At 41.7% G+C, this 15771-nt stretch overlaps 1 protein-coding gene across 2 annotated transcripts in view; it reads left to right on the plus strand.

Annotated features, from left to right (window-relative positions):
• The window catches only part of POLE (DNA polymerase epsilon, catalytic subunit), an 83235-nt gene that overhangs the window by 21908 nt on the left and 45556 nt on the right, over positions 1 to 15771 (plus strand). For both annotated transcript variants that reach the window (XM_036921916.2, XM_036921917.2), the window contains exon 24: positions 15521 to 15678. In XM_036921916.2, coding sequence (XP_036777811.2) covers positions 15521 to 15678 — 158 coding nt within the window. The remainder of the gene's footprint in view (positions 1 to 15520; positions 15679 to 15771) is intronic.

Below are 15771 nucleotides of genomic sequence, written 5' to 3' on the forward strand. Positions count from 1 at the left end.
CACCAACATTTGTTGTTTGTCTTTTGAATGGTGGCGATCCTTACTGGTGTGAGGTGATATCTCATTGTGGTTTTAATTTGCATTTCTCAGATGATTAGTGCTGTGGAGTATCTTTTCATGTGCTTGTTGGCCATCTGAATTTCTTCTTTGGAGAAGTGTCTGTTCAGCTCCTCTGCCCATATTTTAATTGGATTGTTTGTTTTTTGTTTGTTGAGGTGCGTGCGCTCTTTACATATTTTGGATGTCAATCCTTTATCGGATGTCATTTATGAATATGTTCTCCCATACTGTAGGATGTCTTTTTGTTCTATTGATAGTGTCCTTTGCGGTACAGAAGCTTTTCAGCTTGATAAAGTCCCACTTGTTCATTTTTGCTTTTGTTTCCCTTGCTCGGGAACATATGTTCATGAAGACGTTGCTTATGTTTATGTCTAGGAGATTTTTGCCTTTGTTTTTTTAATTTTTTTTATTTTGGTATCATTAATGTACAATTACATGAGGAACATTATGTTTACTAGACTGCCCCCATCACCAAGTCCCCCCCACAAAACCCATTACAGTAACTGTCCATTAGCGTAGTAAGATGCTATAGAATCACTACTTGTCTTTATGTTGCACAGCCCTCCCTGTGCCCCCACACACACATTATACATGCTAATCATAATGCCCCCTTTCTTTTTCACCCCCCTTATCCCTCCTTTCCCACCCATCCTCCCCAGTCTGTTTCCCTTTGGTAACTGTTAGTCCATTCTTAGATTCTGTGAGTCTGCTGCCGTTTTGTTCCTTCAGTATTTTCTTTGTTCTTATACTTCACATATGAGTGAAATCATTTGGTACTTGTCTTTCTTGGCCTGGCTTATTTCACTGAGCATAATACCCTCTAGCTCCATCCATGTTGTTGCAAATGGTAGGATTTGTTTTCTTATGGCTGAATAATATTCCATTGTGTATATGTACCACATCTTCTTTATCCATTCATCTGCTGATGGACACTTAGGTTGCTTCCATGTCTTGGCTATTGTAAATAGTGCTGCGATAAACATAGGGGTGCATCTGCCTTTTTCAAACTGGGGTGCTGCATTCCTAGGGTAGATTCCTAGAAGTGGAATTCCTGGGTCAAATGGTATTTCTATTTCGAGCTTTTTGAGGAACCTCCATACTTCTTTCCACAATGGTTGAACTAATTTACATTCCCACCAGCAGTGTAGGAGGGTTCCCCTTTCTCCACATCCTTGCCAACATTTGTTGTTGTTTGTCTTTTGGATGGTGGCGATCCTTACTGGTGTGAGGTGACATTTTATTATGGTTTTAATTTGCATTTCTCAGATGACTAGCGATATGGAGGATCTTTTCATGTGTCTGTTGGCCATCTGAATTTCCTCTCTGGAGAAGTGTCTGTTCAGCTCCACTGCCCATTTTTTAATTGGATCATTCGCTTTTTGTTTGTTGAGGTGCATGAGCTCTTTATATATTTTGGATGTCAACCCTTTATTGGATCTGTTGTTTATGAATATATTTTCCCATACTGTAGGATGCCTTTTTGTTCTGTTGGTGGTGTCCTTTGCTGTACAGAAGCTTTTCAGCTTGATATAGTCCCACTTGTTCATTTTTGCTTTTGTTTCCCTTGCCCGGGGAGATATGTTCATGAAGAAGTTGCTCATGTTTATGTCCAAGAGATTTTTGCCTGTATTTTTTTCTAAGAGTTTTATGGTTTCATGACTTACATTCAGGTCTTTGATCCATTTCGAATTTACTTTTGTGTTTGGGGTTAGACAGTGATTCAGTTTCGTTCTCATATGTAGCTGTCCAGTTTCGCCAACACCAGCTGTTGAAGAGGCTGTCATTTCCCCATTGTATGTCCATGGCTCCTTTATCGTATATTAATTGACCATATGTGTGTGGGTTAATATCTGGAGTCTCTATTCTGTTCCACTGGTCTGTGGGTCTCTTCTTGTTCCAGTACCAAATTGTTCTGATTACTGTGGCTTTGTAGTAGAGCTTGAATTTGGGAAGCGAGATTCCCCCCTGCTTTATTCTTCCTTCTCAGGATTGCTTTGGCTATTCGGGGTCTTTTGTGGTTCCATATGAATTTTAGAACTATTTGTTCCAGTTCCTTGAAGAATGCTGTTGGTATTTTGATAGGGATTACATTGAATCTGTAGATTGCTTTAGGCAGGATGGCCATTTTGTCAATATTAATTCTTCCTAGCCAAGAGCATGGGATGAATTTCCATTTGTTACTGTCCTCTTTAATTTCTCTTAAGACTATCTTGTAGTTTCCAAGGTATAGGTCTTTGACTTCCTTGGTTAGGTTTATTCCTAGGTATTTTATTCTTCTTGATGCAATTGAGAATGGAATTATTTTCCTGATTTCTCTTTTTGTTAGCTCGTCGTTAGTGTATAGAAAAGCAGCAGATTTCTGTGTATTAATTTTGTATCCTGCAACTTGCTGAATTCAGATATTAGTTCTAGTAGTTTTGTAGTAGAGTCTTTAGGGTTTTTTATGTATATATCGTCATCTGCAAATAGTGACAGTTTGACTTCTTCTTAACTAATCTGGTTGCCTTGTAGTTCTTTGTTTTGTCTGATTGCTGTGGCTAGGACCTCCAGTACTATGTTTAATAACAGTGGGGAGAGTGGGCATCCCTGTTTTGTTCCTTAACTTAGGTGAAAAGCTTTCAGCTTCTCACTGTTAAGTATGATGTTGGCTGTGGGTTTGTCATATATGGCCTTTATTATGTTGAGGTACTTGCCCTCTGTACCCATTTTGTTAAGAGTTTTTATCATGAATGGATGTTGAATTTTGTTGAATGCTTTTTCAGCATCTATGGAGATGATCATGTGTTTTTTGTCCTTCTTTTTGTTGATGTGGTAGATAATGTTGATGGATATTTGAGTGTTCTACCATCCTTGCATCCCTGAGATATCCCTGAGATGAATCCCACTTGGTTATGGTGTATGAGCCTCTTGTATTTTTGAATTCGGTTTGCTAATATTTTGTTGAGTATTTTTGCACCTATGTTCATCAGGGATATTGGTCTGTAATTTTCTTTTTCTGTGGTATCTGCCTGGTTTTGGTATCAGAGTGATGCTGGCTTCATAGAATGGGATTGGAAATCTTCCCTCCTCTTCTATTTTTTTGGAAAACTTTAAGGAGAATGGATACTATGTCTTCTCTATATGTCTGATAAAATTCAGCAGTGCATCCATCTGGCTCGGGATTCTCTTCTTTGGTAGTTTTTTGATTACCGATTCAATTTCATTGCTGGTAATTGGTCTGTTTAGATTTTCTTTTTCTTCCTTGGTCAGTCTTGGAAGGTTGTATTTTTCTAGGGAATTGTCCATTTCTTCTAGATTTTCCAGCTTGTTAGCATATAGATTTTCATAGTATTCTCTAATAATTCTTTGTATTTCTGTGGTGTTCGTCATGATTTTTCCTTTCTCGTTTCTGATTCTGTTGATGTGTGTAGATTCTCTTTTTCTCTTAATACGTCTGGCTAGGGGTTTATCTATTTTGTTTATTTTTTCAAAGAACCAGCTCTAGGTTTCATTGATTTTTTTCTATTGTTTTAATCTTCTCAATTTTATTTATTCTTCTCTGATGTTTATTATGTCCCTCCTTCTGCTGACTTTGGGTCTCATTGGTTCTTCTTTTTCCAATGTCAATAATTGTGACTTTAGACTATTTATTTGGGATTGTTCTTCCTTTAAATAGGTCTGGATTGCTATATACATTCCTCTTAGAACTGCCTTCGCTGTGTCCCACAGAAGTTGGGGCATTATGCTGCTGTTGTCATTTGTCTCCATATATTGCTTGATCTGTGTTTTAATTTGGTCGTTGATCCATTGATCATTTAGGAGCATGTTGTTAAGCCTCCATGTGTTTGTGAATCTTTTTGTTTTTTTTGTTCAAACTATTTCTAGTTTTATACCTTTGTGATTTGAGAAGTTGGTTGGTAGAATTTCAGTCTTTTAGAATTCACTGAGGCTCTTTTTGTGGCCTAGTATATGGTCATTCTGGAAAATGTTCCATGTGTACTTGAGAAGAATGTATATCCTGATGCTTTAGGCATACTTCCATCCTATCTAGAGCAGTGCCTTTAAAGTACATTGCAGAGATGGTTTGTGGGAGGTAAACTCCCTCAACTTTTGCTTATCTGGGAATTGTTTAATCCCTCCTTCACATTTAAATGATAATCTTGCTGGATACAGTATTCTTGGTTCTAGGCCCTTCTGTTTCATTGCATTGAATATATCATGCCATTCCCTTCTGGCCTGTAAGGTTTCTGCTGAGAAGTATGATGATAGCCTGATGGGTTTTCCTTTGTAGGTGTTCTTTTTTTTCGATCTCTGGCTGCTTTTAATACTCTGTCCTTGTCTTTGATATTTGCCATTTTAATTATATGTCTTGGTGTTGTCCTCCTCGGGTCCTTTGTGTTGGGAGATCTGTGGGCTTCCATGGTCTGAGAGACTATTTCCTTCCCCAGCTTGGGGAAGTTTTCAGCCATTATTTCTTCAAAGACACTTTCCCTTTTTCTCTCTTTTTCTTCTGGTACCCCTATAAAGCAAATATTGGTGCGTTTGGATTGGTCACACAGTTCTCTTAATATCCTTTCATGCATCTCATCCAGTTTGCTCTTAAGCCCTTCTATCAATTGTTTCATTTCTGTTTTCTTCCTCTGGACTTCATCCCTTAGCTCTTGCATATTTCTCTGCAGGTCCATCAGCATGGTTATGATTTTTATTTTGTAGTCTTTTTCAGGAAGATTGGTTATATCTATCTCACGAGGCCCTCTCTCTGGGGTTGTCTGAGTGATTTTTGAGTGGACCAGATTCTTCTGCCTTTTCATGGTGATAGATATCGTTGCAGGCAGGTGGCATGTGTGTCAACTGGGAGAACAAAAGTCCCTTCCTGCTTTTTGGTCACCTTGCCTTTCTCCGCTGCCTGTGCCATCTGGCTGCACACTGGGAATAGCCTCTGGAATAATCTCGTGAGCTGCCGCGGGCAGGGCCACCCTCGGGGTATGCTAGAGCACTGCAGGGGTGTCGCAGCTGCGCCGTGTGTGTTCTCCTGAGGGAACAGCACTCCTTCATGCTTTCCGGACCTTGCTGTGGCTTCCACTGCTTGTGCTGCCTACCCACACCCCGGAAGGCAGTCTCTCAGATAATCTCCTGAGCTGCTGTGGTTGGGGCCGGTGTCGGGCTAGCCCAGAACACTGCGGGGAATTGCAGCAAGCTGGGTTTGTTCTTCTGTGAGAACCATGCCCCTTCGTGCCTTCTGGACCTTGCTCTGGCTTCCGCTGCCTGTCCTGGTTAGCTGCACACTAGGAGGAGACTCTGTATTGTTGCTGTGAGTGGGGTTGCTCTCCGGCTGCTCTGCAGCTGTGACGGGTCTGCCGGTCTGCTTATAGTACCGGTTGAGGGGAACGAATGGTAGGCTGCTTATTGCTGTGAGAGGCTTCAGGGCTGCTTTACCCCCACAGGGGGTTATGGGGCCTGAAGTTCCTCAAGATTCCCAGCCTGCTGGACTGAGTTTGCTGGGACAGTTTTATTCAGCTGTTGAGTTCTTGTCCCTTTAAGACTTTTAAAAAGTGCCCGCTTTTCTTTTGTCCCAGAGGAGCTGACTGTGGGGACCTGCTCGTAGTCTCCGTCTCGGACGCTACCCTTCCCTTTCTCTAATATCCAATAGACCATGCAATGTGTGTCTGTGCTCCTGGTATAGATTACTAGGGCTGGTTACTTAGTAGTCCTGTGGTTCCACTCCCTCCCCACTCCGACTCTTCTGCTGGTAAGCTGGGATGGGGGGAGTGCTTGGGTCCTGTCCTGTCACGGCTTTGTATCTTACCGCCTTCATGAGATGCTGAGTTCTCGCATATGTAGATGTAGCCTGGCTGTTGTACTGTATCTTCTGGTCTCTCTTTTAGGAATAGTATTTGTTGTATTTTCAAAATCACGTATGGTTTTGGGAGATTTCTGCCGCCCTAGTTATGCCGCCATCTTGAGCCTCTCCTCCCTGATAGGAGTTTTGCTTACTTCCTGGGGCAGGAGTGTCAGGATAAAAAGGTTGCATATAAAGCCTCACAGTTCCTAGGAAATGCTGTGGAGTCAGTGTCTTGAGACTGTGCCATCATCCCGTTTCTCCCTCAGCTCTTGCCCACTAGTTATAGCATTCCCCCAGTGCTAGCTGCAGTGGTCAGAACCCCTATGGTGAGTCCCTATCTCCCTTAGTCCTTGTACGTTTATTATGGAATCCGTAAAGGAGAGTTTTCACCCCCAGGAAGTTGTTGGCTTCCATAGTTTGTCTGTGTGTTGTGCTGGGAGATGGCCTAGGCTGGCCTGCTGTATTTGTGGCTCAGCTTGTTCCCCTTTGGCCACTGGGGGCACATTTGCCCACATGCCCCTCTTCACCGATGGCCCTGCTGTGGCTTAGGTTTTAGTTTTGTTTTTTTGGAGTGCTTTCTTGTTGGTATAAGACACTTAGCCTCATCTTTTCCCTGTGTAGCCCTAGAATCAGCCATTTCTCCTTCATTGGAGAGTGGTGTTAGTAACCAGGGTGGGGCTGGTGTGCCCCTGCTGCTGCAGTGTCAGTGATTCTGGCTGCTCACAGTGGATGGAGCTAGGAGAGGCTTGAGTGTGCAATAACCCCATGCATCTATATTTATTTACTTACTATGTAAGTCTGTTGACACATGAGCTCCAGCATAATCCTGTTCCTTATTAGTGATTTCTTTCTCCTGCAGTGAGAAACCTGTGTCTAATTTTCTTAACATGTTTCTTTATTTGTTCAACCCTAGCATATGTGTCAAATGGTTTCAGAATTGTGGGCTTGGGGCAGTATCTGCAACACACCCTTTGTACGCACATGCTTTGTCTTCCATCTTTTTTCTTTTTTTTTTTTCCTGAGGGTATCTCTCATATTTATTGATCAAATGGTTGTTAACAACAATAAAATTCTGTATAGGGGAGTCAATGCTCAATGCACAATCATTAATCCACCCCAAGCCTAATTTTCGTCAGTCTCCAATCTTCTGAGGCATAACGAACAAGTTCTTACATGGAGAACAAATTCTTACATAGTGAATAAGTTACATGGTGAACAGTACAAGGGCAGTCATCACAGAAACTTTCGGTTTTGCTCATGCATTATGAACTATAAACAGTCAGTTCAAATATGAATACTCATTTAATTTTTATACTTGATTTATATGTGGATACCACATTTCTCTCTTTATTATTCTTATTTTTAATAAAATGCTGAAGTGGTAGGTAGATACAAGATAAAGGTAGAAAACATAGTTTAGTGTTGTAAGAGAGCAAATGTAGATGATCAGGTGTCTGCCTGTAGACTATGTGTTAATCCAAGCTAGACAAGGGCAATAAAACATCCACGTATACAGAAGATTTCTCTCAGAACAGGGGGGGTGAGGTTCTAAGCCTCACCTCTGTTGATCCCCAATTTCTCACCTGATGACCCCCCTGCGACTGTGCCTGTCTTAGGTTGTTCCTCCCTTGAGGAATCTTACCCGTCTCTGGCTAACCAGTCATCTTCCGGGGCCATACAGGGAAATGTAAAGTTGGTAAGTGAGAGAGAAGCCTTATTGTTTGAAATGGTTAGCTTTTTATTTCTTTGCTTATTTATGCCCTGTGGCTTCTATGCCCAGCATTTGTCTTGAGGTATCTTTACCACTTGGAAGAATTATGATACTCGGTAAATTTGATATGAGGCACGAATTCTATTTAAGGATTGTAATTAGGAAGGAAGAAGAAAAGCTATAGAAGTAGCAGGTGGAAGAAAACATGGGAAGATTGATTATTTCTTTGACATATCTTCTTGTAGAGTAACTTCAGCATGTATAGGTTTTAAGCTACTACTTAAATTGCGCACACACATTAACATAATAGGAGTATAGTTACATAACCAAAGCATACCTGTAATTACCAGCCATCTCCAGTGAAACCAAGAAAACCAGTTAGGCACCTTAGGCATTTGTGAAAACTTATCTATGATATGGTGTATATTGTCCAACTGAACTTGAACAGTCTGAGAGAAATCAGACAAATTAAAACAACCCATTCCGGGGGAATGTTCACATCCCTTATGTTCTTTTAACAGTAAATAGTCTGTAGTTGTAAGATTTTGGAGCGCTACAATTTGCACTTCTCCTAATTCTTGATTGAGTTCCAACAGTATAGATCCAGTCAAATTTGTTGTTTTACTGTATGCACAGGCCAGCTTAGATATCTCCTTCATTCCCATGGCAAGTCCAGGAACTGGTGGGATGAGTGCATCTACACCTGTAGCAGTGCGTGGATCTTTGTTGGGGTTTTTTGATGATCCTCTTCTGGCATGAGTCTTCCAGAGAGTGCTGATGTTGGAAGTTCTTTTTCATATCGTATCTTAGTTCATTTTCGGGGTAGCCAAATTAGGCTTTGATCCTCTGTATAAACACAGACCCTTTGCCTACACTTTTATATGCCCTTTATACCCTTGTGTAGAACTCATTGGAGGTTACCACACAGGAACTGCCCTTTTTTTTTTTTTTTTTTTTTTTTAGGTATCACTAATCTACACTTACATGACGAATATTATGTTTACTAGGCTCTACCCTATACCAGGTCCCCCCTATAAACCCCTTTACAGTCACTGTCCATCAGTATAGCAAAATGTTGTAGAATCACTACTTGCCTTCTCTGTGTTGTATGGCCCTCCGTTTTCTCCTACCCCCCATGCATGCTAATCTTAATACCCCCCTACTTCTCCCCCCCCTTATCCCTCCCTACCCACCCATCCTCCCCAGTCCCTTTCCCTTTGGTATCTGTTAGTCCATTCTTGAGTTCTGTGATTCTGCTGCTATTTTGTTCCTTCAGTTTTTCCTTTGTTCTTATATTCCACAGATAAGTGAAATCATTTGGTATTTCTCTTTCTCTGCTTGGATTGTTTCACTGAGCATAATACCCTCCAGCTCCATCCATGTTGCGGCAAATGGTAGGATTTGCCCTTTTCTTATGGCTGAGTAGTATTCCATTGTGTATATGTACCACATCTTCTTTATCCACTCATCTATCGATGGACATGTAGGTTGCTTCCAATTCTTGGCTATTGTAAATAGTGCTGCGATAAACATAGGGGTGCACTGATCTTTCTCATACTTGATTGCTGCATTCTTAGGGTAAATTCCTAGGAGTGCAATTCCTGGGTCAAACGGTAAGTCTGTTTTGAGCATTTTGATGTACCTCCATACTGCTTTCCACAGTGGTTGAACTAACTTACATTCCCACCAGCAGTGTAGGAGGATTCCCCTTTCTCCACAGCCTCGCCAACATTTGTTGTTGTTTGTCTTTTGGATGGCAGCCATCCTTACTGGTGTGAGGTGATACCTCATTGTAGTTTTAATTTGCATTTCTCTGATAATTAGCGATGTGGAGCATCTTTTCATGTGTCTGTTGGCCATCTGTATTTCATTTTTGGAGAACTGTCTGTTCAGTTCCTCTGCCCATTTATTAATTGGGTTATTTGTTTTTTGTTTGTTGAAGTGTGTGAGCTCTTTATGTATTCTGGATGTCAAGCCTTTATCGGATGTGTCATTTTCAAATATATTCTCCCATACTGTAGGGTTCCTTTTTGTTCTATTGATGGTGTCTTTTGCTGTACAGAAGCTTTTCAGCTTAATGTAGTCCCACTTGTTCATTTTTGCTGTTGTTTTCCTTGCCCGGGGAGATATGTTCAAGAAGAGGTCACTCATGTTTATGTCTAAGAGGTTTTTGCCTATGTTTTCTTCCAAGAGTTTAATGGTTTCATGACTTACATTCAGGTCTTTGATCCATTTTGAGTTTACTTTTGTATATGGGGTTAGACAATCGTCCAGTTTCATTCTCCTTCATGTAGCTGTCCAGTTTTGCCAGCACCATCTGTTGAAGAGACTGTCATTTCACCATTGTATGTCCATGGCTCCTTTATCAAACATTAATTGACCATATATGTCTGGGTTAATGTCTGGATTCTCTAGTCTGTTCCATTGGTCTGTGGCTCTGCTCTTGTGCCAGTACCAAATTGTCTTGATTACTATGGCTTTATAGTAGAGCTTGAAGTTGGGGAGTGAGATCCCCCCTACTTTATTCTTCTTTCTCAGGATTGCTTTGGCTATTCGGGGTCTTTGGTGTTTCCATATGAATTTTTGAATTATTTGTTCCATTTCATTGAAGAATGTTGCTGGTAGTTTCATAGGGATTGCATCAAATCTGTATATTGCTTTGGGCAGGATGGCCATTTTGACGATATTAATTCTTCCTAGCCACGAGCATGGAATGAGTTTCCATCTGTTAGTGTCCCCTTTAATTTCTCTTAAGAGTGACTTGTAGTTTTCAGAGTATAAGTCTTTCACTTCTTTGGTTAGGTTTATTCCTAGGTATTTTATTTTTTTTGATGCAATTGTGAATGGAGTTGTTTTCCTGATTTCTCTTTCTGTTGGTTCATTGTTAGTGTATAGGAAAGCCACAGATTTCTGTGTGTTGATTTTGTATCCTGCAACTTTGCTGTATTCCGATATCAGTTCTAGTAGTTTTGGGGTGGAGTCTTTAGGGTTTTTTATGTACAATATCATGTCATCTGCAAATAGTGACAGTTTAACTTCTTTACCAATCTGGATTCCTTGTATTTCTTTGTTTTGTCTGATTGCCGTGGCTAGGACCTCCAGTACTATGTTAAATAACAGTGGAGAGAGTGGGCATCCCTGTCTAGTTCCCTATCTCAGAGGAAATGCTTTCAGCTTCTCGCTGTTCAATATAATGTTGGCTGTGGGTTTATCATAGATGGCCTTTATTATGTTGAGGTACTTGCCCTCTAATCCCATTTTGCTGAGAGTTTTTATCATGAATGGATGTTGAACTTTGTCAAATGCTTTTTCAGCATCTATGGAGATGATCATGTGGTTTTTGTCTTTCTTTTTGTTGATGTGGTGGATGATGTTGATGGACTTTCGAATGTTGTACCATCCTTGCATCCCTGGGATGAATCCCACTTGGTCATGGTGTACGATCCTTTTGATGTATTTTTGAATTCGGTTTGCTAATATTTTGTTGAGTATTTTTGCATCTACGTTCATCAGGGATATTGGTCTGTAGTTTTCTTTTTTGGTGGGGTCTTTGCCTGGTTTTGGTATTAGGGTGATGTTAGCTTCATAGAATGAGTTTGGGAGTATCCCCTCCTCCTCTATTTTTTGGAAAACTCTAAGGAGAATGGGTATTATGTCTTCCCTGTATGTCTGATAAAATTCCGAGGTAAATCCATCTTTCCCGGGGGTTTTGTTCTTTGGTAGTTTTTTGATTACCGCTTCAATTTCGTTGCTGGTAATTGGTCTGTTTAGATTTTCTGTTTCTTTCTGGGTCAATCTTGGAAGGTTGTATTTTTCTAGGAAGTTGTCCATTTCTCCTAGGTTTCCCAGCTTGTTAGCATATAGGTTTTCATAGTATTCTCTAATAATTCTTTGTATTTCTGTGGGGTCCGTCGTGATTTTTCCTTTCTCGTTTCTGATACTGTTGATTTGTGTTGACTCTTTTTTCTTCTTAATAAGTCTGGCTAGAGGCTTATCCATTTTGTTTATTTTCTCGAAGAACCAGCTCTTGGTTTCATTGATTTTTGCTATTGTTTTATTCTTCTCAATTTTATTTATTTCTTCTCTGATCTTTATTATGTCCCTCCTTCTGCTGACCTTAGGCCTCATTTGTTCTTCTTTTTCCAATTTGGATAATTGTGACATTAGACCATTCATTTGGGATTGTTCTTCCTTTTTTAAATATGCTTGGATTGCTATATACTTTCCTCTTATGACTGCTTTTGCTGTGTCCCACAGAAGTTGGGGCTTAGTGTTGTTGTTGTCATTTGTTTCCATATATTGCTGGATCTCCATTTTGATTTGGTCATTGATCCATTGATTATTTAGGAGCGTGTTGTTTAGCCTCCATGTGTTTGTGAGCCTCTTTGCTTTCTTTGTACAGTTTATTTCTAGTTTTATGCCTTTGTGGTCTGAAAAGTTGGTTGGTAGGATTTCAATCTTTTGGAATTTTCTGCGGCTCTTTTTGTGGCCTAGTATGTGGTCTATCCTGGAGAATGTTCCATGTGCACTTGAGAAGAATGTATATCCTGTTGCTTTTGGATGTAGAGTTCTATAGATGTCTATTAGGTCCATCTGCTCTATTGTGTTGTTCAGTGCTTCCGTGTCCTTATTTTCTGCCCGGTGGATCTATCCTTTGGGGTGAGTGGTGTGTTGAAGTCTCCTAGAATGAATGCATTGCAGTCTATTTCCCCCTTTAGTTCTGTTAGTATTTGTTTCACATATGCTGGTGCTCCTGTGTTGGGTGCATATATATTTAGAATTGTTATATCCTCTTGTTGGACTGAGCCATTTATCATTATGTAGTGTCCTTCTTTATATCTTGTTACTTTCTTTGTTTTGAAGTCTGTTTTGTCTGATATTAGTACTGCAGCCCCTGCTTTCTTCTCACTGTTGTTTGCTTGAAATATGTTTTTCCATCCCTTGACTTTTAGTCTGTACATGTCTTTGGGTTTGAGGTGAGTTTCTTGTAAGCAGCATATAGATGGTTCTTGGTTTTTTATCCATTCTATTACTCTGTGTCTTTTGATTGGTGCATTCAGCCCATTAACATTATGGTGACTATTGAAAGATATGTACTTATTGCCATTGCAGGCTTTAAATTCGTGGTTACTAAAGGTTCAAGGTTAGCCTCTTTAGTGTCTTACTGCCTATCTTAGCTCACTTATTGAGCTGTTATATACACTGTCTGGAGATTCTTTTCTTCTCTCCCTTCTTATTCCTCCTCCTCGATTCTTCATATGTTGGGTGTTTTGTGCTGTGCTCTTTCTAGGAGTGCTCCCATCTAGAGCAGTCCCTGTAAGATGTTCTGTAGAGGTGGTTTGTGGGAAGCAAATTCCCTCAGCTTTTGTTTGTCTGGGAATTGTTTAATCCCACCGTCATATTTGAATGATAGTCGTGCTGGATACAGTATCCTTGGTTCAAGGCCCTTCTGTTTCATTGTATTAAATATATCATGCCATTCTCTTCTGGCCTGTAGGGTTTCTGTCGAGAAGTCTGATGTTAGCCTGATGGGTTTCCCTTTATAGGTGACCTTTTTCTCTCTAGCTGCCTTTAACACTCTTTCCTTGTCCTTGATCTTTGCCATTTTAATTATTATGTGCCTTGGTGTTGTCTTCCTTGGATCCTTTCTGTTGGGGGTTCTGTGTATTTCTGTGGTCTGTTCGATTATTTCCTCCCCCAGTTTGGGTAAGTTTTCAGCAATTATTTCTTCTAAGATACTTTCCATCTCTTTTCCTCTGTCTTCTTCTTCTGGAACCCCTATAATACAGATATTGTTCCTTTTGGATTGGTCACACAGTTCTCTTAATATTGTTTCATTCCTGGAGATCCTTTTGTCTCTCTCTATGTCAGCTTCTATGCGTTCCTGTTCTCTGGTTTCAATTCCATCAATGGCCTCTTGCATTCTATCCATTCTGCTTATAAACCCTTCCAGAGTTTGTTTCATTTCTGCAGTCTCCTTTCTGGCATCTGTGATCTCCCTCCGGACTTCATCCCATTTCTCTTGCATATTTCTCTGCATCTCTGTCAGCATGTTTATGATTCTTATTTTGAATTCTTTTTCAGGAAGACTGGCTAGGTCTGTCTCCTTCTCTGGTTTTGTCTCTGTGATCTTTGTCTGCCTGTAGCTTTGCCTTTTCATGGTGATAGGAATAGTCTGCAGAGCTGGGACGAGTGACGGCTGGAAGGACTTCCTTTCTTGTTGGTTTGTGGCCCTCCTCTCCTGGGAGAACAGCGAGCTTTAGTGGCTTGTGCTGGGGAGCTGCGCGCAGACAGGGTTTCTGCTTCCTGCCCGGCTGCTATGGAGTTTATCTCCGCTGTTGCTGTGGGCGTGGCCTGGCTCGGGCAGCTACTCCAAAGTGGTGGAGTCGCATTGGAGCAGGAGCGGCCTGGAGGCTATTTATCTCCGTAAGGGGCCTCCCTGCTCCCTGCAGCCCAGGGGTTAGGGTGCCCAGAGATCCCTGGATTCCCTACCTCTGGATTAAGTGTTCCTCCCTGCCCCTTTAAGACTTCCAAAAAGCATCCGCCAAAACAAAACGACGACCACAAAAAAAAAAATTTTTTTTAATCAAAAAAAATTTTTTTTAATTAAAAAAAAAAAAAAAAAGGTGGCCGCTCGGTTTTCTTTATTCTCCGGCGCCAGCCTCAGGCATCTGCTCACCGGTCTTGCTGCCCTGTTTCCCTAGTATTGGGGTCCCTATCCCTTTAAGACTTCCAAAAAGCGCTCGCCAAAACAAAATAGAAAAAGAAAAAAAAATGGTTGCTTGCTTTTCTGGTGTCCTCTGGCGCCAGGCCACCGGTGCCTGCTCACTGTTCTTGCTGCCCTGTTTCCCTAGTATTGGGGTCCCTGTCCCTTTAAGACTTCCAAAAAGCGCTCGCCAATACAAAATAGCAAAAAAAAAAAAAATTGGTCGCATGCTTTTCTTATGTCCTCCGGCGCCCGGCCTCTGGTGCCCGCTCACTGTTCTTGCTGCCCTGTTTCCCTAGTATCCAGGGCCCTGCACTCTGTCCCGGATGGCTGGGGCTGGGTGTTCGGCAGTCCTGGGCTCCGTCTCCCTCCCGCTCTGCCTATTCTTCTCCCGCCTGGAGCTGGGGGGAGGGGCGCTCGGCTCCCGCGGGGCCGGGGCTTGTATCTTACCCCCTTCGCGAGGCGCTGGGTTCTCTCAGGTGCGGATGTGGTCTGGATATTGTCCTGTGTCCTCTGGTCTTTATTCTAGGAAGGGTTGTCTTTGTTATATTTTCATAGATATATGTGGTTTTGGGAGGAGATTTCCGCTGCTCTACTCACGCCGCCATCTTCCGCCCATCCCCGCTTTGTCTTCCATCTTATATTGCTCGGTTAAAACAGGTTTTCCAAAGTTATGTAAGGCAGCCCCCTCTCCTGCAGCCCTTCGGTTGGGTTCTGGCATATGTCTGTAATGCAGTTGGATTCATTTGCCCTAGTCTGCAGGCTCTCTTGGAGTCACTTGACATTCCAGTTGAGTGTTTTTTTAGTTTGCCTGCAGTGAAAATCACTCTAGAGTGTGGCTCTGTCGTTTGACTGACATGTAGAGGCATGAGTCTGGCAGCACGGGGCAGGCTCAGAGGTTCCCAGGTGCCTCCTTTTTGTCATCAGCTACTCTCCCCACTTGGCTACACCAAATGTTCTTGGTGAAATAAAATTACCTTTTCCAAAATGTGCTATGAATAGAAACATGATGTGTAACCTTCTGCATTTAGCAGAATGTGCCTTGCTTTATCCACATTGGACCATCAGTACTTGATCCCTTACTCTGGCCGAGTGGTGTCTGTTGTACAGAAGAGCCCCCGTTTGCTCATCCAGTTACTCTGGAAAGGGCAGCTGGTGGCCTCCAGGTTGGGGAATTATGGGAATTATAGCGCAGCTGCCTCTCGTCTTTCGTGTCATGCAGGAAGGCTTCACCAATGATCAGTACCAGGAGCTGGCTGAGCCTGCCTCGCTCACCTATGTCACCCGCTCAGAGAACAGCATCTTTTTTGAGGTTGATGGGCCCTACCTTGCCATGATCCTTCCAGCCTCTAAAGAAGAAGGCAAGAAACTAAAGAAGAGGTAGTAATCCCAAAGTCTTTGTGCTTGAGAAAGGAAATGTACAGATTAGGTTTTGGCCCAGAAAATGGGCCGGGAGCTAGGATGGGCACAGAC

The sequence above is a fragment of the Manis pentadactyla genome, chromosome 14 (genome assembly GCF_030020395.1).
Source record: "Manis pentadactyla isolate mManPen7 chromosome 14, mManPen7.hap1, whole genome shotgun sequence".
Lineage (NCBI taxonomy): Eukaryota > Metazoa > Chordata > Mammalia > Pholidota > Manidae > Manis > Manis pentadactyla.